This window comes from Gymnodraco acuticeps, unplaced genomic scaffold, assembly GCF_902827175.1.
Source record: "Gymnodraco acuticeps unplaced genomic scaffold, fGymAcu1.1, whole genome shotgun sequence".
Lineage (NCBI taxonomy): Eukaryota > Metazoa > Chordata > Actinopteri > Perciformes > Bathydraconidae > Gymnodraco > Gymnodraco acuticeps.
Window position 1 is genome coordinate 3870300 of NW_022989894.1, and position 27692 is coordinate 3897991.

The 27692-nt window shown below is 40.9% G+C and overlaps 1 protein-coding gene across 5 annotated transcripts in view; it reads left to right on the forward strand.

The window, feature by feature from the left end:
- The window catches only part of unc5c (unc-5 netrin receptor C), a 111529-nt gene that overhangs the window by 75298 nt on the left and 8539 nt on the right, over window positions 1–27692 (forward strand). For 4 of the 5 annotated variants that reach the window (XM_034204571.1, XM_034204588.1, XM_034204595.1 and 1 more), the window contains 9 exons: window positions 2133–2236; window positions 12366–12546; window positions 14186–14353; window positions 14641–14805; window positions 18384–18440; window positions 21058–21249; window positions 22998–23360; window positions 25003–25090; window positions 25238–25409. In XM_034204571.1, coding sequence (XP_034060462.1) covers window positions 2133–2236; window positions 12366–12546; window positions 14186–14353; window positions 14641–14805; window positions 18384–18440; window positions 21058–21249; window positions 22998–23360; window positions 25003–25090; window positions 25238–25409 — 1490 coding nt within the window. The remainder of the gene's footprint in view (window positions 1–2132; window positions 2237–12365; window positions 12547–14185; window positions 14354–14640; window positions 14806–18383; window positions 18441–21057; window positions 21250–22997; window positions 23361–25002; window positions 25091–25237; window positions 25410–27692) is intronic. The other variant, XM_034204580.1, reaches the window with a different exon arrangement.

Sequence of the window (27692 nt, forward strand, 5' to 3'; positions counted from 1 at the left end):
TGCTACTTTCCTATCCTATTCATTACCTTTCCTCTCCATCCTAGAAAACAAACAGTTTGTCCTTGAATCAAATTCCATAAAGCTATTTCCCAGAATATACCCCTCTAGTCATTCCTTTTTTTTATTTCACTGCAGACTTTTACTGAAATTGCATCAATTCAACACTCATGCTTTTAGATTTTATAATACATTAAAATGTGTGGAGTTATGGCATATTCCCCTGAAGACACACACACACACACACACACACACACACACACACACACACACACACACACACACACACACACACACACACACACACACACACACACACACACACACACACTAATGTTGAATTAGGACAAGGGAACTCATTGAATTTGTTATTTTAAGGTTCATTTCAAATAAAAAATGAACCTTAAAATGACTATAGGTATTATTTGTGGCCCCCGGGTGTATCCTTCCTGATGATATATTCTGTAATGCGAACATGATCTAGTTTCTCTATGCTCAACAGTGAAATGTCTCAATTTGAGTACAATGTCTACTTATGTAATACCCATTGAACAAAAAGGAAAGCAAGTGATGAAATCGTTTTGTATCTCCATCTTGATCAGGTTTTAGGGTGATGGCTCTTTTTATCGCATGAAGTGATGCCTAAAATAAACTTGTAGTGAGAATGTTTTGTCCTTACCATAGCTGTTCATTGATGAACAGTTATTTATTGTGATATACACTGTGTAGCATATTCCATTTATATAACTATTATACCCAAGAATATTAGACTTGTACGGAAATAGAAATATTTATTTTATTATTTATTAATATTTTTCTCACCAATGTCACCAGGGAGGCTCCGTAGTGACTTGTAATGGCAGTCTTCTTTGATTTTTAAAGCACAAACTCTGCCATACAATCTGTGTCACTGCACATCTGTAGGTGCTTCAGTCTACCCTATACTCGCATGAATTCAAAACCAATTTGCCATTGTAAAGCTATCTAATATAATAAATCACTTTTTTATCCAAGCACACCATGTCAATAGTTGCCCATTACTTTATTAATGGTGTTCTTTGAAGAAGAATTGCCTTATCTTTTCCAAAGATTGAATCGCTAAAACACGTCAATTCTGGGTTTGTTTCCATGGACACAGTTAGGTTTAGGTAGAAATGTATTGGTACAACAAACTTAGAAATAAAAAAATGGCACAGACTCCCATTATTTTTGTTTTACTGTTGCATCCTTTGTGCTGTTTTATTAGAGCTGCATCGCACATAACATGTATATCTCTCGCTTAGTTCAAAGGTTTGAGCTTCATTATACAGTATGGTTCACTTTATTCTCTCAGTCTCTAGTTCTCTCTTCTCTTCTTCTTAAGTCATTCTTATCTTTTCTTAGCAGAACTGTCCTGCCTTAACGATGGCAGAGTTCAGTTCATGCCACGTTCTATATAAATGTTATGTAAGAAAAACATGTTATTTTAAAGCATACTGTGGTGGATGTGGTTACTGCTTTAGATTGAATGCATCAGTTAAAAGGCCAAAGAGTGTGTTTGCCAGGAATATTGTGAAGACTTTGGAAATGTTATATGTGGAGTTTGGAGGTTTTGATTGTAGATTTGATGCTTCAGTGACTCCAAAGCTCCCAAATAGTACTTCAACTACCCATTAAGTCAATTTTCTCTCTCTCATCCCTCCCTGATGTTGTTGTGTATGATGCCCGCTGCCCCTGTCTCAGTCTGTGCAGCAGGTTATGATATATGTCTATAGGGCTTTGGGTTTCAGTGTAGCATGACACCTCCAGTAATCCTGCCCTGTCAGCTCCACTATTTCTGCCCTGCGCTACTCCATCAGGGCTCTCACTCCACAAAAAATTGATATTTTATTGGAGGGCAAGTCTCCTTATCTTCCTTCCATCTACTACAGGCAGGGTTATCTGTGTGCTGAAGGAGAGTGGCAGTTTTTTTTTTATTTCTTCTGCACATTATTATTCATGAGTTATCCTGCATTTCTTGTGAAGTTTTTTTGAGAATACTAATACTATTTTATTGATTGACTAAGCATTTAACATTAAACAAAGCTGTCAAATATAACCCTCATATCTACTTGTCACTGATGTAAATATTGACATTTTCTCTCTGTTCATTGTAGACTTGAGGAAGACATTTGACCAGGAACCTCTCGGGAAGGAAGTGTCCCTCGAACAGGAAGTGCTCCTCCAATGTCGCCCACCTGAAGGCATCCCAGCTGCTGAGGTAAGACTGAAAATACATTTCTCTGAGCCAGGGAACTGTAGTTATAAGGATAATTGTATTTTTTGTTTGAAAGGATTAGTTCTAATATGCACTCAAACATGTTCACCATAGAAACACAGGCAGTTGTGATTATCCAGACTAAGCCTGGTCAAAAGTTCTCGCTTCAAATCCAGTAAACTGGTGCTTAGAAAAGAGGTTTATGTGAAGAGCTTCTCTGAATCTTTTTTTTTTTGTTTAGCTTCTGCTGAAATGTCCCCATCATTTCTGGTGTGTTTTTTTAGGTATATAATGGATAGGCTAAACTGTTTAACTCCCACATAATTGTTTGTATAGCATATATAGTCATTAGCATGTAATATATGTTTTGTTAGTGTGGTTCTGTTCTTTTATGATATAAAAGGTGGAAACTGTGTGGATAGCAGAATTTGCCTCCATTGTGAATGCCGTTTATAACAGAAGTTGTAATGAAATAACGAACTGAATAAATCTGACACAGTCCAGCGCACAGATAAGGAAGTATTTTCCACCACTGCCAGGGCTATTAAAGCTGTTTTGGTATTTCCTGGACATCGGCCAGTCACTGGAATTTGGTCTGAGGGAGAAAAATTGTAATTATCTGCTGTAGGAGGGAAAACCAGTTGTGTTGCTGTTACCTTAGTTCAGCCAATATCGCCTCCCTGCTCTACTTCCTGCCTGCCTTACAGTGGAGCGCTGTGGTAGCTGCATTTGAAAAGGCTCAGTTGAGATTGCAGGAACATAAATAGAGGATGAAAGGGTGGTTTGATGGGTGGGGTGGCTTTGGTGTATTTTTTTTTTGAGTATGGGGTGTTGGGACTGAACTCTGTTAAGGCTTGTGATTGACCTGGAAAAGCCGAGTTAAGTGAGTGGAACTGCACAGCATTTATCCCCGCTGAAAGTGCTGACAGGCTAAATGGAGGAAAGTTTGGGACTGGCACTCGGCAGACTCTCCTTATACAATCCAAGCTTCAGTCTGACAGTGTTGCTGTAACAGCCATTTAGTATTGGTGATTTTGCCGCCTGTCTGTGGCCTCTCTGTCAATCCTGGATTGGCTCAGTGCAGCTATTAAACTCAGCTTGAGTCCAATCATGACACATCTATGCTTTTTGAGATACAGTATAGAGTTGCTGTGGCAACCCAGATTTACAATGAATGGTAATTACTGTAGGAGGCTTGTCAACATTAATAGCGGTTTTCAGACCGGGTAAAGGTATGTATTTGAGTGCTGTCAAGGGAATTCAGCTTTAAATATAAAGCCATCTATTCAACAAATAAGAGGAAGATTTAGGATATGATGTGTGGCAATCCACGTCTTAAAAAAAGAAACCAAGGACTGTATGAATGGATTAAAATTCTCCCTGCATGTCCATATTCTCGCTGAGCGCAATGTTTGTTTTCTCTGTTTACTTTTCCTTCTATGATCAAGTTGGATTTTGTGTGTGTACAAAGGAACTTTTTCAGCTCCTTTAATTACCCATACTTACCTAATGGCTACACAAAAGACAACAGTTCCTTTCCACAAGTTGTTTTTCCTCTTTTTTTCTCAGCTCAAACCCAGCTGTCTCAGTGGAAAAAAGGACAAAACTGAATGCTGCTTTTTCATCTGTGTTTGTCAGGCCTTTTCTCACACATGCCTGCAGTAGAAAAAACTTAGGAAAAAGCAGACGGGCTAAGTCTGTGGTTACATATGAATCTGCAGCAATGTGTAGCAGCCGTTGAGAAGGGAAAATCTGTCATATATCACCCTCTCAGAGACAAAAAATAATATAGGGGGGATGAGAGAGGCTGAGGGAGAGGAGCTGTTGAGGTTTGTCGGGGTTGGATCCAGTGGGCTGTTGTCAGGCCTCCAGTGGGCTGTCAGTCCGCTCTGTGGTTCCTGCAGGCTCTGCCTAGCGAGGAAGAGGCTGGCAGGATGGCAGGCTGTGGCTGAGCCATAAACCCGTACACTTACAGCACTTTTGTAAAAACATGTGGACTGGATGTGATGGACATTGTGCTGTGTGGCAGGGTTCAACATTTCTTAAAGAAGCCAAGCTGCAACCACACAAAAACTCACATTGCAGCATTTCCACGCGGATGTTCTTATGTTAGAGTACCATCAAGGGCATTGTCTGCTCAACTCAACTGAGCACTGAAAGTCTATTCTATCTATTAAATATATTTTATTGTGGCTGACTGTCTGGCAAAAAGATATTTGCTGATGATGACCTGAAAGTTGACACATGCTTTTGTTGCCATCTCATTATAAACGTACGTTTTTTTGATGAAAGTCTCTCACTTTATCATTTTATCATTTCATGATTCAAATAGTGTTAAAGCTAACAATATAATATATAACATTGGGGTTGTTAATATTTTTACATCAGTTTTAATAAAGATCACTTTTGTTATGATATGCTTTGATGCCACATTTATGCAGCTGTTTTAGACGATGAGTAAGCTAAATAACTCACCCACACACACACACACACACACACACACCTTCACAGCGCTACGAAGCCCACGTTCTGGAGAATCAAAGTTAGTCAATCACAATTGGTTTTGATCTCAGATTACAAAGTGGAACTGCGCTACTTGATGTTATCCAGTGTCAGTCTTGTCTTCCCACTTTTCAGATGATTTACATTATAGGTTTTCACGATGGTTTACCACAGTAATGACATTCTGTGATTCTATTTAAGTGGTTTTGAGTCTTTGTTGGCAGTTTGCAGCAGCTTTTGCACTTAAATCTAAACATTATGCTGAATAATCATGATTGTTTTGTGATGATGCAGCAGCGTTTCCTCACAGAAGTTATGAAAGAGTTCCATTCAGACATCTTAGAGGTTTTCACATTAGGAGTTGAGTCTGAAATATCCTGGCCCTTATTTTCGTCAGGTTATTCACACTTGATACATTGGTTTTCTGGTGTGCAGATACTCCCTGAGACGTGGGATACACACAAACACGCAGTCTCATACACACACACACACACACTAAGAAAACAAGCAGCCTGCATTTATTTTGGCTCTCCTTGAGACCGTTACCAATGGAACTTCGGTCTCCGGCGCTTCGATGACTGAAATACTGAGAGTGAGGTTTCATAAATAGCACAAGGATTCAGTCATCTGAACCTCTTGTATGGTCTGAATACTTTAGACACTCACCAGACTCCCTAAAAATCATTGTTACACTTTTCCATTGCCATGAATATTTGAGAAATGTGAAATGAATAGCAGAAGGAAAATGTAACTGTTGAGACTATTCTAGGAAGGATAGGAGAGGGAGTGATTTGGCAGCAAAGGCTCAGTTTCTGTGTTACGTGGTCTCAGTTGCCGAGTGCTGCCCATAGAGTAATAAAGGTAAAGATGGGAATGGAAGACTTTTCATCTGGCCAACACTGCTGATTCTCTTTGAATACCTCCATGAAGCTCTTTAATCAACATCTTAAGGGCCTCCACAGAAATAAAAGTGGCCTCTTTTCATACTTAAGAACATGTGGCAGGCTCATAAAATGGACTTAAATCTCCTTTTGTGGAAAGAAATGTGCTTATTGTTCCTTCGTCTTTTCTTCTCCCATGCCCTCCATCTCCATCTCCACTTCAGTGCACTTGTCACAGCCCCGAGAGAAAGACAAGAGTTCAGAGGTGATGCAGCACCGCAAGCTGCTGAGCCTGTTTCCATGGAAGCAGGATTTTAATTCAGGCATCTCCTCAGTCAGCCGAGGTCCTGCCGTGTTATCATGGGTAACAAGTCATTGATGCTCTGCAGGGAAGAGGCCCTGCTGCCATGATTAAGTCCATTGGCTTTACTGAGAAGAAAGCCAAGAAACACAAAGATCTTTACTTCACACTCCCTCATACAGAGAAGTGAGAAAACAAAGTCCGATTAAATTAGACAGCTGGGACAGGAGCCAGCCCCAATTTCAACGGTTTCACATGCAGTATTATGAATCCATGGGGAAAGCAGATTTGCAATTATGCTCAAAGAATATTTTCTTACTTTTTGTTATTGACTTAATGTGTCGATTATGGCCATTACGTGTTATGTTAGATAATCTGATCTGGCAGGAATATCTTTACTGTGGAGCATTATGGAGATCCGGCATCCACCTTGACCACACATCAGACCATGTAAATGTCAGTGATTACTGTTGATTTTAGGTCCAGTTCCACATAACAGGCGCAGTGGAGGCATAGCGCAAACAGCAGCAAGTGAGGTCACCTTGTCAAAAAAATAGCTGAGTGCTTCCTCCTAGTTGAAATGCTAGAGTGTAGTTATGAGAGGGCCCAGGAATGTCAAGAGTAACAACACTTCAGTGCCCAGTGAAACAGGAAGTGCATTTCCATTAAGGTTACCCATGGGAGAGAAAGTGTCAGGAGGCCAGACCAAATCCCTCTGGAAACTAACCAAAGATTGCCCTTCAGGCACTCACCTGTCAATCACTGCAGTTTCCACCTGCAAATGCTGTGATTTAATCTATTAGCCAAACATGTGTGAGCTGTGCACGTCACTGCCCTTCCTACTGTTACCTACAATGGGTCAGGCCTTAACAAACATTTACATGTATAACTTACGACTGGAATTTGTTTTCTTTCTGTGCATATGTATTTCATCGGACCACCTATGAGAAAGAGGAGAGAATATTCATGATGATAGGACAGGGATAAGAAGCACTGTTTAGGGCTCTAGAAGGATGCAAAAAGGTTAACCTATACACAAAATCAAAACCAAAAAATTATACCACAAGGATACAAGACCAACACATGTCCTGAAATCCTCCTCGCCAGTCTTCATGTTTTGATGCACAAGCCTTCACCATTTTCACTTAAACACTTTCTTTGTTTAGTTGCAAAGGAAATAAAATGTGAAAGATCTAAATTGTCAAAGCAACCTTGAATCACAAGGAAGCTGAATTGCTCAATGTCAGGTGGTATTTTCAGTTAATGACATGAAAATGAGGGATTTCTCACTCGACATTTTTTTAAGCTGCTCAAGCAGAGATTGTGAATCAGTTCAAGCATTTTAATTCATATTTCTGAAGGTTGCATTTTATTCTAAGAGAGTTCTGACCTCTCTCTGTGCACAAACCCTCTCCATTGGGGGAGTTATCTATTGAGCTTTTTTAAAAGGCTAAAGGAAACCAAGGACCAAGGACTCCAAGTACACAGAGTGTATCACACAGTTTTTCAGCTGGCAAAGCTGCAACCTTATTTTTTACTAGTTTATTATTTGATATTCCTCATACAATCACATGTGTTTCATGCTTCTCTGCAGCCAGATCATTGTCCACCCACACTGGAGTTTACCCAAAGGTTCTGGCTTTACAAACTATGTTCAGTATTTTGGTGACATCTTGTCCAATCATCATGATCAAAATATAATCAACTGTTTTGTGGACCAAGGATGAACTTTATACCTAAGATTACATACTTGTTTTTATCCGCCCCTAAAAGGAGGACACAAACACAGTGGTAAAAACATAAACTCCCCCCATTTTTATGACTTTTGTGCTGTTGGCCGTGAGTCATTCTCGGAATCATATTTTAAGAGGCATGTGCAAGAGAAAATGGAGAAGGCTGGGTTGCAGCAGTGAAGTGTCTGGCTGTCCTTAGAGCTAGTTTAAGAAATGACTGTTCTCCTTCAGCAGACTGTGGAGAGCTCTAGGCAGGACAGAGCTGGAGGATGTCATTACTCCTGGCTCAAGTCTCAGTGATCCGTCCTCTGCATGGACACCAACCACTCCAACTCCACCCCTGTTACCTAACCCCACCCTCTTTTCTTCACCCAACCCCCAACCCATTTCACCTCTTCCACATCCACCCTCAAAAACACACATACAGCCAAAGATACAAGCAAGAAATACAGTCAGGCATAAACACAGTCTTCCACTCACACTTCGAGATATCACACCTTGATGGTGCGTTTCAGCTTCTTAATATTTATACAGCTCACATTTCCATTATTGTCATGCAGGCAGATGCCGAGCATATGGCTTGTTGTCTCGTAGTGAATGATTGAATAATCAGTTTGTAACCTTTTGTGGCTCCCTCTCCAGGTGTGTCATTCGAGCCTGCGGCGGATATATCCTGAGAAAAAAAGGCAAAGGAATAAATTACATTGCTTAGATAGTTAGACTTCATGCGAAGGAGCAGTAGAGCTCATAATGACTTCTCTGTAGAGGAGTCTCACGCATTTCCGTGGAACATTTCTTTTCACACCCCTCTCCACCCCCACACTCGGCTGTACCTTCTATTTCTGACACAACAGCGATGAGTAATGAATGGTTATGCCTTGCACTGGTTCCTACCAAGTGAGTGGATTGTATACAGTGTGTTGTGTATATTGGGCTAATTGGTGTTGTGCTGGCACACCCTGACACATTCCACTCCATGGTTACAGCCCGGTCTGCAGCCTGTCATGTTTACTAGTGGATGTGCGTCATAACCCGTCACCTGGCTGAGGATGTGGACCATCATATAGGCTCCCTCCAAAAACCTGAAAACGAAATGTTAATGCATCTGGTTTCATCTTTAAGAAATCATAACGTTATATAGCACCTTCCTTTGATAGGTCTTTTTTAACCTTCATTATTACATTCAATACCATCCGATACATCAGTGTGTGCTTCTTCCAGAGCTCGAGATGACAAATCAGCCTCCTTTCAGTTGGATGTCTTTCTTCTTTGTTTACCTCTCAATGAAGTCTTTAACTTTTCCTACAAATGCATTGTTGTTTACCTCTTCAAAACATTTCTCTGTAACATTTTTCTCCACTCCCCGTCTTTATTCTGGTGTGTTTATTCTTGCCTCCTCGTGATGATGTGTCATATTTGTTTTGGCACACTAGTGACCGTCCTCCTACTGATAGTACACCTGCTTTCCTTCTCACTCCTCAATCTGCTCTTTTCAGTTTTGTGCCTACCTGTCTGGCTTTTTGTCTGACTTTCTCATAAGTTTAAATTGTTTTCTTTCACTTGGCTGTCTCCCTCCAGACAGTAAGACTCCCTCTCTTTATGACAGCTGACATGTGGCAATTTCCCTTAGTTAATGACAAGAAATGTGCCAATTACCTCTCCGGATGTTTCACTGCCAATCAGACGCTAACGAGCTGTGAGTATCTGTGTGTGTGTGCAAGTTTGTGTCTGTGTGTGCATGTTTGAGTCTGTTGGCATGAGAGGAAGTTGGATGAATGCCATGTGAGATGTAGTCTTCTGCAACATTTCATCATTTGAAATCTTTTCACTGTGGTGTAGACATTGGCTTACCTTTTCATCTCTGGTTTTATTAATGAGTCCTAATTATAGTTGGTACAGAATAAATGATGGGTGAACTGTTGCTCACTTTTGCTCTCTCACACACACACGTTCCCACTTCTGACATGAGTTTCTACCACTTTCTATCCCTCGTCACTCCGTCTTCCTTCCACCCCTCCATCTGTGCTGAAAAGCTCTTTTGTTCAATTTTTAATTACCTCCTCATATAAAAGTGCTCTTGACATCTGAACGCAGCACGTTTGGAGAGGCTGCCTCTGTGATTGGGGAACAATTGGATAACCACCTCTTTGTATCAGCTGTCGATCTCTTTTCACAGAAAATACCTTTTACTTACTAATGCTCGGTGCTCTGCACACGCTGAAAGGAGCTAAATAACAACATATTAATGATGTAAACAAAACCCATTGTCTTTCATGTGTATCTTATTTGTACAATGTGTTACATATTTAATATGAATAGTGACATTCTATCACAAACTAAATCACAAAAGCCTCAATAATCCTCATGCAATGAATACATTGCATCGACTATCCTTCCTGTAATCTGAATTCATCATAAAGATAAACATATTGCACCGTTATTTACCTTATGTATAATATGTGAATAAAAACAATACCGTTTATAATAAGAGGATATTTATGAAAGATATTTTCAGTGTTCAGACCTCAAGGGGAGCAAATGTCACCTGAAGCTACAGCTGAGTGAGTTATTATATACATCTAATATGGCTCCTCTCCCGAAAGTCATGACAGATGTCTGACTGCCACTTCAGCAGGTGCCAAGGCAGATTTGTTGCACTACAATAAAAACAGAAGCCAACTTAATAGCAAATTAATGAAATGCCTAATTATATACAGCTATAATTTATGGAGAGGCTTTGATATCAATTCCTGGAGTAACCATTGCATAAATGTTTTGAGATTAAACACAGAATGAAGCAGATTAATCTCTTTCCCTAGTGGACACAGGACAGAGGGGCTACTCGCTTTAAGATAAGGTTGTAAACATTGTGTATCTGGTAAATAAGGATGTCTAAAGAATTAACTCTTTCATTCCAAAAAAGAAAAACGATTAAGATCTAAAAAGTGTTTTGTGAAAAGGTGCATCGAGACTGAAAATAAAGTCACATTTTGGGAGCTTTCGATGCTAAAAATTAATTTGAAACATTTAGAATAATGTAAGTACACAATTTAACACAATTCGTAACATAGGTTTAGTCATTTAATGCAGACATGTTACACATTACAACCATACATAAAAACAGATTTAAAAACAGATTTATAAACATAGATGGTTTGTACCTTTGGTCACCTATCATACTGCATTTATCATTAACTGTGTGGTATTATAGCTAATTGAATCATGTAGTTTACAATTAAATAAAGTTAGCGCCAATATAAACACCTGGTCGTTAGAGTTACACTTAAAAGTAGCATCATGAGGAATAAAGATGATGTCTAAAAACAGTCTCTGAGTGAGTGACAGATGTAATGCATACATCCCAATTTATGTCATGCAGCTTTATTGCATGGTGAGAGCGAGGTTTCATTTAAGCTACTAGATGTTATGCGTGAATCCCATCCTTTCCAGCTGCATGAGATTAAATCAGCTAATACATGTTTATGGAGAAAAACAATCATAAGCACCGAATCTGCAGAGAATATACACCGCTTACAGAGGTTACTGTATAGCTCTCCTGATATTGAGTATCCAGTGTCTGTTAAGATGTCAGTTTGTCATGGGAATAGGTGTTTTATGAACTGCTCTGTGTTTGTGTTGTAAGATTGGGAACGTAGAGTTTAGGTATGAAATAATTGTGTAGTATTAAAAATAGTTTCTTCTAGCTTCTCCTATGTTTTCCCACTGGATAAGAGAGCAGGCAGCTGAGGTGTGACTCTGATGGCGTCTTTGATATCTGTCATCTCAAACAAACACAGATACTTGTGGAGCTGGTGATGCATGTAACTCAGTGCATGTCACAATCAGCGCATCTCTCCCTTTGAGAAAGTTCTAACAATGCTGGTCTTACAATATGCCCAATGCGTTGTACGACTCTGCATAACTACATGCTGTTTTTGTTTATCTAACAACAACAGTGAGCCTGCACACCGCTTTGTCTCGGCAGGCCTTATATCAGCTTATTGTCCCACTTTATTTTGAGATACTTTATCTTCCATGAGAAAGACCCTTTATAAACATTCCTACTTATCTTTGCCTGTACTGCTCCTTAGGGTCTTATCTCTTATCAGGCCCTGCTCCTCATGGGATATCACAATACACAGGAAGTTAGCTTTTTGCCAGGCCTTCCCACCACTGGACAGCTCCTTTGAAGAAAACCAGAGAGCCAGCAAATATTTGTGTTGCTGCATCATGAGACGGCACTGCTATTCTTTTCCAAACCTTCATAACCTTTACACCTTTTGAAGAGAAAAAGGACCTTGGTAAATTACAGCAAAATAAAGGCTCCCTGTTCTGTGATAGCGCCAGGAGTTCAATATTTGTATCATTAGAGAAATGAAGTTCATAAGAAAAGGTCAGAGAACCTCTCAGCTTCAGGAATTGGACTGTCTAGTAAGGCTGCTGTTTCTGTGGTGTTTTGTTCTACGGGGGAATACAAAGAACATGATAGCCATTGACTTTTTGTAGCAGGAACTCTGAGACATAAATGCTCTAATTCTTGCGAACACTGCTACTTGATAGTTTAGGCGGAAACAAGAAAAACAATAGCTGTTTGAACACTTTGCTGGGATTTTTTCTACACTTTTAATTGAGGTCAAAATGTCTTATTACAGCTACTGTTTGAAAGACGTTTCTGTTGCCTGTCTTTTCATGTTCTGCTCTCTTTTTCTTCTTAGGTGGAGTGGTTAAAGAACGAGGAAGTTATTGACCCTGCAGATGACAGAAACTTCTACATCACGATCGACCATAACCTGATCATCAAACAGGCCCGCCTTTCTGACACTGCCAACTACACTTGTGTTGCTAAGAACATCGTGGCCAAGAGACGCAGCACCACCGCCACAGTTATCGTCTATGGTAAAAACGACTAATTTAACATTGAAGACCAGTCAATGAGATCCAAAAACACATTTCCTCCTTACTGGCCACATGAGGGATCAGTAAAGTCAGACACTAGTGCAGAGGAAAAGTGTTGAATTACTATAAGAAGGCACCTCGACTCAAAATACAACTTTCAAAGTCACTCTGCGTAAAGCAAATCCCTCTTTTTCCTGCGGCATGTTACATTCTCTCATTTTGTTTCTGCCGGAAGGTGTGCAAGGGATGGAAGATTAGTCATTTTCCGAACTGTAAGCGAGGTGCTGATGTGGCTGAGCCATACTTAAAGGGACCCCCGCTGTGGTTTCACACAGACTCACCCACTGTTTCCCTAACATCAGCTAACATGACTGTTATTGTACAGCCTGGAACTTTAATGCTTGCTGGAGGCTGTGCATATTCACACTGAGTAAAGAGGTGTTGCATGTGGATCGGTACACACACGAGACACAAGAGTGAACAGATGCTTGAAACTGATACATTCACCAGGGTTAAGTTTCAGATCTATAATTTTCTCATTACTTTTCGCCGCTGTCTCATGCACATTGAGAACAATGTGGCTGGTGGGGATCAATGTAAGGGCGTTGTAGAAACACACATTTTAAATCCAAGAAAGCCGATTTCAGGGACAAGGGTCGCTGTCTGTGCAAGGCTTTTCTGTCACTTACGCTTTCTATTAGGACTACAGTAAGTGGCAAAAAACTGCTTTGATGTCATGCTTGAGAGTACAACAAGCCTCTGTGTCTGTAAGTTCTGTCTGCTTTTTTTACCAAGCCAACAATGGGGTACTTGTCCTTTATGCACAGTTGTGCAGTATATGAAAGTACATTTGTACATCGATAAAGCAGCATGAGAAACCCTAAGGATAAGGGAGATTTGTGTCTGATAATACCGATGAAAAAGTGAGAAGGACAGGCAATCTGTTTTTAGCTCAGTGATTTCCAGCTCAAACCTACTACAAGGACACTGGAAACAGGAGCACAAGCTGGCAGCAAAGGAGAACAAGAGGGAGAGAGGAGATAGATCCATAATCCACGGAGGAAAGAGAGCAGACAGTACAGAAATGTGGGGCTTTGGCAGTGTTCCTCTAGAGTCCAATATTTTGGGCTTCACTCATAAGCATGTCACATTTGAAAGTCGGAGGCTCCAAGGGGCCCAGTTCCACCATCTCAAATGCCACAGACTTGTTCTCAGCCACAAGCCCTCGTGTCACTCTGCACTGGATTTAGTCGCTGACAGAGATGAATGAGAGAGGGAAGGAAGGCATTAGGAGAAATCAGTGAATAGAAAATGTCGCTATCTGACCAGAATTTACTGTCTGACTGCATGGCAAAGTAACAGCCTGAGATATCAGGGTCAAATACACAAGAACTAAACAGTATACACATTTACAATGAGCAATGCAATTGTGTGTCGCTCAGTGCTTTTACTTAGCATTCCTGATTTTGTCTGTAAAAACGGTCTTTAATTATGTTGCCTATGTTTATTAATTTGCGCATTTTATTGGTTTTGTTCCCTTTTTTCCAACTTTTAATTTATTTTAGAAAATGTAATATAAATGTAAGAATGAGGTTGGTATAGGTAGTGTTTTAACATGTTTCATTTCATTGTCTTCCAGTAAATGGTGGATGGTCTACATGGACAGAGTGGTCAGTGTGTAACAGCCGCTGTGGCCGTGGTTATCAGAAACGCACACGCAGCTGTACCAACCCGGCTCCACTCAACGGCGGCGCCATTTGTGAGGGGCAAGGCATCCAGAAGCTGGCATGCAATCCTCTCTGCCCAGGTATGGCATCACATTACAATAAACCCACTTCGTAGTGGGAGGAAAAGGGTATAGGTGCACAAAAAACGAAAAAAACATAAAATATGATACAACTCTGTGTTTGCATATTTCGCTCTGTTTGTGCCTCCACCCTTACGTGTTTGTCTCTCTCCCACATATCTCTCGCTGTCTCGATCACGTATCCACTCACCCACTCATGCACTCGTTTCTCTTCATCTTCTCATCGTCCATTTTCGTTCACTCCCCCCCCCCCCCCCCCCACATCTGTCCTGTCTGTTGTGTGGTAGTGGATGGCCTGTGGACAGTGTGGAGTAAGTGGTCCACCTGTGGGACAGAGTGCACCCACTGGAGGAGGAGGGAATGCGGCGCTCCAGCTCCCAAAAACGGGGGAAAGGACTGTGAGGGCATGGTGCTCCTGTCCAAGAACTGCACCGATGGGATGTGCATGCAGAGTGAGTACCCGACAAATCCTCTGCTACTCTCTCTGACCAGCCAACAAGAGACATTTCTGCACCCATGAGTTTCACCCGCTGTGTTTCACATCCCCGCATAGCACTCTCACCCTGTCTCTCACTCCCTCTGTTTCGACTCACTCATACATAAACGATAAGGCATGCTAAAATGCCTTTCGCCCTGTCTTCTGCACTCCATCTCCTTATTTGCCTGTTCATAATACACACAAAATGTTGGATAAAAGGGACATTAAAGCAGAAACCCCGGCACTTCTTTTCTCTCTGCTGCACATTTAAGTGTATGTTAAAAAAAGCCTTGGCCACATGGGGAAGTGCTTTAAGTAATTATTCTTGTCACAGGCATTTGGGAGTTGTTATTAAAATAATAAAATGTGATTATATTGTAATTAAGGGGTTCACATATACCAGGCAGCTTTGATTATTACCTTAATTTAAAAAGTGCTTATTCCTCAGGTCCAGTGAGAGGGAACACGAGTGTAGACTTTCTCCTTTTCCCTGGAATGACATGTGTTGGAAAGTGAGCCACTATTGTACATAATAATCTAGTCTTACAATGTTTTTAAAGTACAAAAAAGGCTCAAGGATGAGAAAACATTTGTTTCTCATAAATAACAATTCTCTACTGTAATTGGTTTTCCTGTTTTGTTGCTAGCCGAAAAAAGGCCAATGTCAGTTTGTGGTGCAGCCAGATACTTTGATGCAGGCAGCAAATTGTTTTCTGCTTCTCTTTCTTCCAGCAAGTTAAAAACAGCCGTGCAGTTTAGTCGAGCCAACAATTCTGCTGCCTCTCCATTATAATACGTTCACAGCTTTGAGTCATCCTGCAGTTTCTCTGATGCACACGTGTGTGTTTACCGTGTGTTGTATAGCTACAGTGTTTGATACCTTGATCTCTGAGGAAAGATGATGGGAAGGAAATAGCTGGAAATACTGCACAGTAACTTAGTTAAACTCTGTGTCTTTTTTAATAAAGATCCTCCCCAATAAACATCTCTGAAGGTTTTAGACCCACTCAGTGTCACAGATGCCTCCGTCATGTGTATAATCTACTACAGATGGTGATTGTGACACTAATAATATAACAGAGGCTCAGCTGCTGGATGTCTAACATTTGATACAGCTGGCTGTTACTGTTTGCAGCTGATGTGAGATTTTGCTGCACTATAGGGTATTAAACTGATACCTGCAATATGGTGTCGACATTATATATTATACGTTACGGATTACATCATATTCCAATATGCATTTTTAGATGGACCTGCGTGTCTCTGTCCAAAGTAAACGCATACCGTACTGTTGTCCGTTTGTATGGACTGCAACTCAGTGATTTCATTTAACATCAGCATGAGAGGAATGCGTTAGCTGATTTTATAGCCAGGGTCATATGTCTATAATGTATAGAAACATCAGGGAGCAATCTGAAAAATAACGCCCTGCTATTTGTGTTATTCATCTTATTTTATTTCCCTCTGCGGCACAGCATATGTTCAACCTACACTTCCCTGCCTCAGATGCATTAGTTCTGGGTAGATTGATGGTGAGTTTGCAAAGAATATAAAGCCATAAGGATATAGATTTAGGATCATCTCAGGAATTGATTTTTTTGGAAGCTAAGAGGGTGAAGCCACTTATGTCAATGCTAATGACCATTTCCACTAGCATTTAGGAGAACGGCCCATTATCTAAAAGCTCACATTATGGCAAATATGATTGGGAATGGAGGTTGCATGCAATCTGAACTCACCTCAGACCGCTGATCTGCTCCCTCCAGTGCAGGGCTGGGATCTCAGCAAACACGTGTCTGTGGATTCCATTGCAGCTTGATCTTATTTTCTGTTGTTTGAATTTATTTAAATCATTTCAATTGCAATCCATCGCAGAAATCTGGCAAAGGAATTTGATATAACCAGAGTTGGAAATAGAATTCCTGATGCTCAGCCTCCAACGCTGCACAGAAACACAACTGACCCGAGTCAAAATGGAGAGAGTTGGGTTATAATTAACTTTGCTGCTTGTTTATCACATTTAGACTGTCGGAGAGTTTGGGGTTTGGAGTTAACAGAGTTATGTGTCTTCAGATTGATCTATAGAAGTTGCACTCTGCCTCTCCCAAACTCTAACACAGGGGTATAATTTTCACAGTTCACTGAGGCTGACCTGTCTCCATCTCTGTATTGTGCTTCCTCTGTGTTCTACCTTCGTTGATTCCCAATGTTGTTTTCCAGGTCTAGGGTAACGCTGCACTCAGACATGACATTTTCTTGACATATTGATGTAGGGAGGGGGAGCATGTACTTCAGCAAGGGCAAATGCTTTATTTCTATCAAACACCAGACACTGGGAAATCATTACGCGGAGGATCGCTTCAGCCTTCCTGGAACACGAGGTTATTAACACGATACTGGATGATACGTTTGAATTAAATGTAAATATTTTTGGTGCATAATCATTGATTTCAGTAAATGTAGATTCCCCACCAAGGAAGAAAAAAGAACCTTTGCTATTTTAACAATGACATCATATTTGCCAGACGACAGTATCCTTCTCTACGGTTGGAAACCTGCCACATAGGAGTAAGTAATGGTTGAAACACAGACAGTGGTTTCCTGTACCATGACCCCTCCTTCCTCTCCAGCACTATGTTGTCAGTAAGGAATAATCGTTGTTTCCCTGGGCGTTTGAGATTTCCCTTGGAGCCCACCCACCGAAGCATGCTTTTCTCTACTGTAGTCTGAAGGATGAATAGAAACTCTACAGGATGGGTTCAAATGGGCCATCAGTTAGACTGACCCTGACAGTCACCTCCCCCTGCTCCGGCCCGGCCTACCCGGTGCCTGATTGCATGAACACACCAGCCCCATCTATCAAGCCATTGATTTTCCCGTCGGTCCACTTGTCTGCCTGTGGCTCTCTCCCTCTCCAATAAGGACTTCATTGTTTGTATAGTTGTTTATGGATGTCCCTGTGAGACTGGATATTATGTGCACTACTGCACTAACCCTGACTGCCACTCTACACTGCCTTCCGAAACAAATGCCACAAAAAAGCCAACCAAAAGCCCAGGTGGCACCCAAGAAAATCTATCTGTCTCTTCAACATTTTTCCCTTTCCTGCATTCCTAACGTAATGGTTCCTTTTGTCCCATGCACCAACCTCTCCATCCACCTTCCAGCGACATATACAAGGCTGTTGGTTCTATTGACTGTTGGAGCCCGCACTTTATCAGCCCCTCCATCCCCTCACCTGCCAGGATCAGTCCTGCTGCTGCTGAGGCACTAAGCCCAGTTGATGGATAGAGCCACTTCCTCACAGAACCTGCATGTTCCCCCCCGTTCGTCTCATCCATCTCCATACTCTATACACAGATCTGGAGAGGAGGGGCACAATCAAGAAATATCGCTTCCTAGTGTCATCACTCCTACTCATGAGTTTGTTGCTGTCTCATTTGTTGAGTTTGTTTTTATGTTGGCTTGAATTTGATTTTCATCATTCCCTCTCCCTTCACCCCCCCCCCCCCCTCCTTCCCTACTCTCTCTCCCACCCACAATCTCTTCAAGGTTCCTTATATCAGAAGTCCTCTGAAGCAAAGGAAAAGAGTGGTTTTGGAAATTCATGTGAGTTTTTTTCATGTATCATTTATTTGTTCACATTATTTCTCCATTCATTCTTATATGTTTTTCTTTTTCTAATCTTCATTGGCAGGTTTTGCACAAGGAATTTGCGGCCATTTCTAAACCAAGATAAATCATTAATTAAACATTGCGTCTTTGCAAACAAAACAACACAAAACAAAAGAGTGTTTCCCTTTGTTTTTTCATGTCCATCTATGTTTCATTACTGCTATTCTGTCTTTTGTACTTGCAGATAACAACCTTAGGGCATTTCTTTTTTTGATTTCCGCTTTGTCTTTTCTCATAATGTGCCTCTGCGAGCCAGCTGTATATTTCCTTGCTATTTTTCTATCGTGTCTCTCACAGCTGATGCCCTTTACCCTGTTGCTCCTCCTGAACTTCAGCCGGCACCGATTCTGGCTCTAATTTAACCCATAGTTCCTTTCCTAGTGTGTACTTATTTCTCTTTGTATCTCACCATTCCCCTCTAAATCTCTTCGTCCTGATGAAGTGTTCAATAATCCCTTTCATTTCCATTTCTTGTACTTTTCCTTTTCCGACAATGGCTCATGTTCAAAGGGATGTATTCATCTAAGTGATACATTTGAATGCTTACACTTAGCAGGTTGCTGCCTTTATCATCAAAGCGTGGCTAGAAGATTGTTCGACTGAGGGGATATATGTTAAATAACTGCAGGGGCAGCTTGGCAGAGGAAGCACAGTGAAATTACATTTTCAGACTTTCATCATTGGCTCCCTGCTCTGATTTCTGTTCTCGTCTCTTGCTGGAGGAAGGATTAGAGTCCTAACATCCAGTATATGAGGGTATATTTTGACACTCCTCTTTAATGTGATGTCTCAGTCGAGGCTGAAAAGAGCGGGTAAGGCCACACATGTCCTTCTTCAGGGCAGAGGGAAACAAAGTCTTCCCCCCGCCTCTTTAATTGTTGCCATTCAGTACATCTTGACCTACAGAAACTCTACTTTCTAATGATTATGTTAATGCTGGGAGCAAAAATGAATGCCCTGATGAAGGTCATACCCAGTTTCATGTGGATAGAATTTGAAATATATGAAGGATTTTTTACTAATTGAGTGGTGTTCTTGTTTGAATAGATTTTTCGAAAACTGCATCCGACTAAATAAACATTGAGTTATAGCTGTAGAATAATTATCTAAGCACTTTTACACTTTGAGGCTAAGGATGTAGTAAAAAAGAAAAACGTATGGCTTCTTAGTGTCACAAAAACACTCCCTTCTCTTGCTTTTCTCCATCTTTTTCTCCTTTGTGCAAGAGAACACAAGAGACACAGATTGAGTGCCATCTGTAACCCTGAGACACATGAGGCTAATTTACACAAATGCTCGGCATCATGTCCTGAAAGCTTTGTGTATGGATCTATGGCTGATGCTGCCCTCTACTGGTGCAGATTCTCTGTCATTTGCATACTTAACTGATCTCAAAAACAGATATGTGGCTCTTATCAAAATAACTTTACTTTCTCTAAAATAATAAAGTGTGTGTATGCTTTGGTCTTTGACATTTGGTAAGCCCAATGACATATACTTTACAGTGTGTAATCACGCATTGAACAATGCACACATACAGTACAGGCTCACACATGCCTTCTGACATTTCGCTACCTTTTAAATATGTTTTTCCCCCCCATTTGTCAACTTGGTGACAGTGAAGGACATTCTTTACCCAACACTACAGAAAGTTCAGACTGTCAGTAGGCATCCATTAAAAGGTCTGATCGGTAATGAGTGCCTGTCTGAGTCTGTGTTTCCAACAGTCGCTCTTTCCATGCCAGGCCTGCTAATCACAGAGGTTTCTCCAGCTGGAAAGTGGACAGAAAGACTCCGGGAAGGAGGCAGAGATGAAAGACAATTTGAGAAATGCAAGCTATGTCTAGATCTTATCTACAGTGTCTAAGAACAAAGACAGAGACAGTCTCTGAACTCCAACACAGGGCGTGGTAATTTGAAGATGAAAACATCTATATCTCCGTCTTCAGAACTTTGGATCTCGCTTCTGAGTCTGCTTGTTAGGACAGCGTGTCATTGGATGGCAGTGGACCAGCCCTCCTTATTAATTGCTCCGTTGTGCACAGAGTTTAACATAATTATATGTATTTTCTTGTTTCTAATTATCGGTATGATTCGTGGTATTTAACTCCCTCTCACACACAACATATTATGTGTTATTAAATGTGTTATTAAAGGATATATTAACCAGGGACTTTGTTAAAATCACTAGTAATTGTGTGCCCCAAAATGAAGTGTTAGATGGCAAAACTGAAAGACAATAAAGTGTTACAAGCATAATTTTCTATTTTCACGTTGGACAATCAAGAGTGTCCTTTATTATTAAATACAAGCGAGATTATTTGACACAGCGGGCAGGCATTAAAAAAAGACAGTATGCATTTTATTTCCCAGTAGATGCTTATTAATATCCGGCTCTATGCTAAGCCAGGATATTAGTCTGCAGATAATGGCTTCATCACAACTCCTGTAAGCTCGGGGAAAGAAAGCTGTTGATGTTGAACTTATTAGATCTTAAAATACAATTTTCCTTTGTGTTTTGCCCCCCCCCCACCCCTTCCTCTTCTTCCAGTGGCTCCCAGTACAGATGATGTAGCGCTGTATGTGGGCATCGTGATCGCGGTGATCATGTGCCTGGTTATCTCTATGGTCGTGGCGCTCTTCATCTACAGGAAGAACCACCGCGACTTTGACTCTGACATCATTGATACCTCCGCCCTCAATGGAGGCTTCCAGCCAGTCAGCATCAAGACTGCCCGCAAAGGTAGGCCACAGAATATATATTTATGTGTTTGTATAAATGTATGTCTGTAGTTTGTTTTCACATGCATACATGATTTTCTGTCTTTTTAAATCACCTGTGAATGAGCTTCAATAATTAAGTGTCAACACTGAGACCAAAATATATGTACAATTTGTAGTTAAATCATTTAAAATCTAATTGAACCCTAAGTGAACAAGTCAACAAATATACCCGGTCGATATAAGAGACACATTTCTGTTAGATTGAGGGGAAAAAAAATATTAAAGTATCCAGGTTTTACCCTGCATTGGATGGCACACATGCTGTCAGCCATTGTGAGTCGCTTGCATAAGCAACCCATATTAACCCATCAAGATATATTTGACTCAGCAGCTTTGGCATGACATGCGTTAGTGATGATGTGAATGTAAATGTGCCATTTTGACTGAAGATGAGCAGGAAGCTTGTGAGAGGAATACAGACAGCATGTTTGTGCGGGCGAGGTGATGAAACTATTAACATGCTTGTCGTTGTGATGGGAGGCCAAACTGTTCATTAAGGCATAATAAGGCCAGTCTGCATGATGCATATTAAACTCTAATTACATTTGGGCTGGTGACGCACACCTTAAAAGTGAGACTGCAGAGTTGAGGACATCTGGTAATGAGCTGGACAAAAAGGCAGCAGGGAAATGCACAGTTAAGATAAATTCTTCTTTATAGTCAGTCTGAAGTTTTAGGGAAAAGAAAAGCTGGAAAAAAAGAGACAACAATAGTGACATGAAATAATGTTTTTTATTCAAAACCAAAATCTTTGCTTAATGCGCCCTATCCATTGTTATCCTGGCACTGGCAATGTCTGAGGGTTTCATTGGACTTACTTAGTTGAACCGCAACAATAAATGTCACAATGTTATTTGACGATGAATAATGATTGTCCTTCTTTCACCCCCTGTGTAACACTCCTTAACTTAAAATTAATCAGATTTTCATTTTATTAAATAGATTAACACATATTTATAAAGCAATTATTAGTTTATGTGGGTTGACAGATATATTGAATAATTATATTGAGTGTAGTCTCTGGCTGTCTTAATCAATAGATGTCTGAGAAAGATAAGTGAAGACAAGATTTGAAGGTGATGGATAAACGGATAAAAAAACTGTCTGTTTATGCTTTATATTTAGTTTTCTTAGACCTTTTGAGCATTTGAAACATGAATTAATTAATAATGAATGCAACTTTTAGCCACATAGATACAGTAGCCTAAATTATGTTTTGTAAAGCATTATTAATAAGAATACAAACACTTCTTCTACTAATTACACTACTACATCTATTTGCTTTATGTGACTTACATTGACATCTATATTATGTAGAAACTTGGTGTTGTGGGAAAACAGAGAGGTGGTGGAGAAGCTAAAGGACAGAGAGGTCCCACTGCCATTGCTCCGCCCACTCAGCCCAGCGATTGAACGTTTATACTTGTACCTACTGGGTAAACTGAGCATTAGTGATGCCATCTGTTCCTCATGAATCACAGCTGCGCCTGTAACTTCTCTGACTGAGTAATGTTTCTTGGTGGCTGAGTGGACTTCCCTAATGACTGAATAAACAACGAAGTAGAGCCAGGCAGCAGTCTTGTTGATTGCTGCCAACACTTCATTTCCTTGTGGTTATTTTTCTTTCTTACCAGTTCTCACAGTTGAAAAGAAGATAACTTCTCTTAAGACATTGCTTGACAGTTGTCACTTTCTTTTCCTTTCCAGCTGATCTCCTAACAGCACCCCCTGACCTGACCTCAGCGGCCGCCATGTACCGCGGCCCCGTCTACGCCCTTCATGATGTGGCTGACAAAATACCCATGACCAATTCCCCTCTGCTCGACCCTCTTCCCAACCTGAAGATTAAGGTGTACAACTCCTCAGGTTTAGTGACTCCGCAGGATGACCTGGGAGGAGATATTGCCTCTAAACTGTCACCTAAGCTACCACACTGCCTCCTGGACAATAATGACTGTACGATGGGCCGCCGCACGCAGACCCAGACGTTGCTCCGCACCAGGGATCCATCCTGCACCGCGCTGGGATCCTTCAGCTCTCAGGGGGGACACCTCATTGTGCCCAACTCAGGTAATGTACCAGACCATAAGAAGAAGTGTTTTCACATTTGGTCTCTGAATCAGTACATTTTCATTTGTTTAACTGGACACAAATCGGTTAAGCATTTCAAAACATGCAGAGATTTGAAAAAAAAAACAATTCACTTTTTTAATCATTGAGATGGATATGCAAGTCCCTGCAAATTCATAGTTAATCTTAAATCTCATTATCTGCCATTTGTCTGTTTTGGTCGGAGCTGTAGCAGAATTTAGTAAATGTGCACATTTGTCATTCTTTTTACTTATCAACTCTCAAGCAAATATCACATACACATGAGGAAATAATAATGATTAACAATAAGTTTGTTTCTAAGTTGAAAAGACTGTTGTAAATCTCTGAATAACCAACTGGACTGAAATCCAATATAAATTGTGTTCCAGATGTTTGAGACCTGAGCTGCCTCTACCACCTTTACCAGTATAACCTTTACACACACACAGATGTGACCTTGAAATATTATGCCTAACCATATGCAACCTATCAGTGTGTTAACCACACACATTATGGCAAGGGTTGATGGATAGCTAAGGTGTGAGCACTGGAAGTAGTGTACTGACTTAGAGGTATACTGTTTCGGCAGCTTACATTAGCCATGCTGTCCTCACTTCAAACACATGTGGGCTGTTTGGGACGCGCCACAGATGCGTGTTGACAGGCGTAGAAAACTAGCACTGACATTAAAGGATACACCGACTTCTCCAGTTTCTAACTTTTTCTTTTATCGTTTTGATTCCTGTAAAAATGTTCTGAGCTGGTAGTTTCGCTGAGCCACCTCATCATGTTACATAGGCAGAGGGAGAGGAAAGTGTCCATTTGATATTTGATCTGTCCGTGTGTCTGAGTAATGAAATATTTTTGCAGCATCGTCAGTGTGGCTGTTGGTATTTTGCATCTTAAAATGCATTTTCCATCTCTTTGAAGCTTTAGTGTGAGGAAGAGTGGCAGTGTGCAAGACGTCACTGTGGCAGACTAGTGATTGCCTTGCTAGCTAGCAGGAGAAGCTGTCTGTCACCTTTTGAAAAGTTCAGTACAAGGACATGGGAAATCAATGAGCTATCTGAGAAGCCCCTCCAGAGAGAAAGAGAGAGATAGTGTGTGTGTTTGTGTCTGTATGTGTAAGTCTACGTGTGTGAATGAGGGAATGTTGGGGGTAGAGTCTTAAAAACAAGTCGGACAGCCAGGACATCATATCAAATCAATCTGAGATGGAAAACATGTAAATCATGCTTGCTGCAGCAATATGAGAATGCTACGAAGAGAGGAGAGACCATTGATTTTAGAAATGAAATGTCACACCATTCCCTGGTGCCATAGGAGCAGGCAATAAAGTTAGGGCTCAAGGGAATTGTGATTATTACTATATTTCTCTAAAAAAGATAATTAGCCATTTTGACTGGTGTGCTGGAGTTAGGTGTACAGACTAGTTAGTGGCTGTTTCCGGGTCAATGCCAATCATTTTTTCTCTTACTGATCCATCATTGCAGCTTGGCTTAGTCTTGTTGCACATCCTACCAAACACAGGACAAATTGTTGTAAATACTCCACTGGTGTACCTCACAACTCTAAACACTACTTGTTTGTGTGTGTGTCTGTCTGTTTTTGTGCTCCACAGGAGTGAGTCTGCTTATTCCAGCAGGGGCCATTCCTCAGGGCAGAGTGTATGAGATGTATGTGACAGTTCAGAGGAAGGACAACATGAGGTAAGCAGTGCCGTCTTCCTCATCAATTCCCCAGAGCTGTCTTCACCCTTGTCAGCACCGTCATGTCACTTAAGGAGACTGCTGTCACATCACCACTAAAAATCATTGTGTGTGTTTGTCTGTGTGTTATTTTCTGTGCACCTTAAGGCCCTCGGTGGATGATGGCCAAACGGTGTTAAGCCCTGTGGTGAGCTGTGGGCCCCCCGGAGCCTTGTTGACCCGTCCCCTCATCATCACCATGCACCACTGTGCTGTGTTTGACGGCCAACAGGATTGGCTGATCCAGCTCAAGAGCCAGTCACCGCAGCACCACTGGGAGGTGAGATGCGACGAAAGCTGTGCATTAGACTCTTATGTCTTTCACCATGGTCCAAGTTTATAAATGAGTCATGTGAAGGTAAAGTGATATGTTTTAACCTTAACTAAGATCCACACATGTGGTTTATCCATCAAATACATAGAGCATTACTGTAGGTAGTTTGAAAATTCTACTACGCAAAGAGCAAAGGAAGAGCATTAAAAAAAGAAGATGAATTGGCATGGTATGATAGCATGGAGGAGGTGAAGGGGATCAACCTCCCCTGCTTTGTTTGTGCAGCGCAGCACTCAGAGGGAACCCCTGTTGCAACCAGGTGCTGAAACAGTAAACCTCTGATAGCAGGGAACAGGCTGGGACTGTTTTTTCCCCAAACTGTTATGTTATACCATTTATAAAGGACCATTCTCGTTTGTGTGTGTGCGCTTTGTTTGTACTGTATTTGCGTATTTGGAAAATCTTTGCCTGCAGGCTCCATCATTAACGTTGCTTATGAGGATAAGTTGGGTTGCTGAAGGCTCAAGTGTGATTGTGTTCTGCCTTTCACACACACACAGATGCAGACACTCACACAGAAAAGGTACAATTATCACAAACAAATCATCTGTAGAGAACCTATGCTTCCACCCTCATTACATAAACTGCCTTAAACTAAAAAGGGTTTCAGTTTTCATCTCTCTACTGTACATACAAATTGTTAGGACACATAGGATAATAATACAATACAAATAATGTTGTAGCCGTTTATTACTGCCTTTTAGTACCTGCCAAGAGAACATTTCTGAGTAAGCTTTCATTCAATTGGGTTTTTAATGAACTCTCACAGGCAGGAAAGTGCTTGGACCTTTTTCAAGTAGAAGGTGCTTACAATATAAAATAAAACCTTAATGAGCAGAATTAAAAGCAGTAGAAGGAACACACAAATATTACATTTTTTCTAAGAATTTGGATTCCATGGCATATTTTAAAGTAATAAGATATAAATTCAAAGTTGAGTCTACACAGGCATTCCATACAAGCCACTCGCATATTGAAAATCCAACTACTCTGCCCCAGCCTATATGAAATATATGGCCCAGTGTCAGCTCATTATTGAGTAGTGGACTGAATTAACATCACTTTCAGACAGTCTTTGCACAATCTCTACTGCTGATGTGATGATATGACTTATGGAGCACAGACTGGCCCCACATGTCTTTGTGACATTGATGTATTGCTCAGGGGCAGCCAATAAAGCTCAGTGTAAACTGAAACTTTTAAGAGGAAACGACTATTGATTAAAGGTGACATTTGTTGGGATAAAGTGTGTGTGTGTGTGTGTGTGTGTGTGTGTGTGTGTGTGTGTGTGTGTGTGTGTGTGTGTGTGTGTGTGTGTGTGTGTGTGTGTGTGTGTGTGTGTGTGTGTGTGTGTGTGTGTGTGTGTGTGTGTGTGTGTGTGTGTGTGTGTGTGTGTGTGTGTGTGTGTGTGTGTGTGTGTGTGTGTGTGTGTGTGTGTGTGTACATGTACAGAATGTTTGATGCAATCTGGTGTAACCTATTGTATCAGCAGCCAGTCTGGCTTCTGTTTGTATCCAAACGTGTGCACACAACCTGGAATAAAGTCTGTATAGGAGCTTGTTTTGTAGAGACAATCAACACTCTCTATTACTCTTTCCCCAGCAGCTACATGTTGGATTTTCAGTAAAACTCAGATCAAGATACACAAGGCAATTAGCACCATGCACCACAGAAAATGCACACCTGGGCACATGTGTTTCAGAATTCTACCAACAACACAATGATTAGCTGGTTGGTTCAAAACTTCAGGCCTGTTACTTTGAACAACTCATGCCAAGATAATATTATCAGAGCGGTGAACCGATTATTTATATCCAAGACTACTTGCATGGACACGGAAGTGATTATCTTGGCCCGCCGAGAATACAGAACAAAAAAAAACTTTGGGACACACTCTTAACAACATGTACACCAACATGAAACAGGATTTCAGTTTTGGAGTCAGTTTAACTCTGGATATTAAAGTTACCAAATCGTTTTCTCTTACCTTTTGACAGATCTCATGATGTGTCTGGTCATTGCAAATATTGGGTAGGAAAAATATCTATATATCATATATTGGAAGGTACGCGCCCTCCTCGTCTCCCGTGGTGATTACACGCTTGCTATTGATTACATCTCTGACCTGCCAGAAATACAGATGGTAATATCCAAGGCGACGGTAGCTTCCTTTATATGAGCTTGTCTTCCCACTGAGGCCAGCCTCCATGCTGCATGTTTGAAATATTG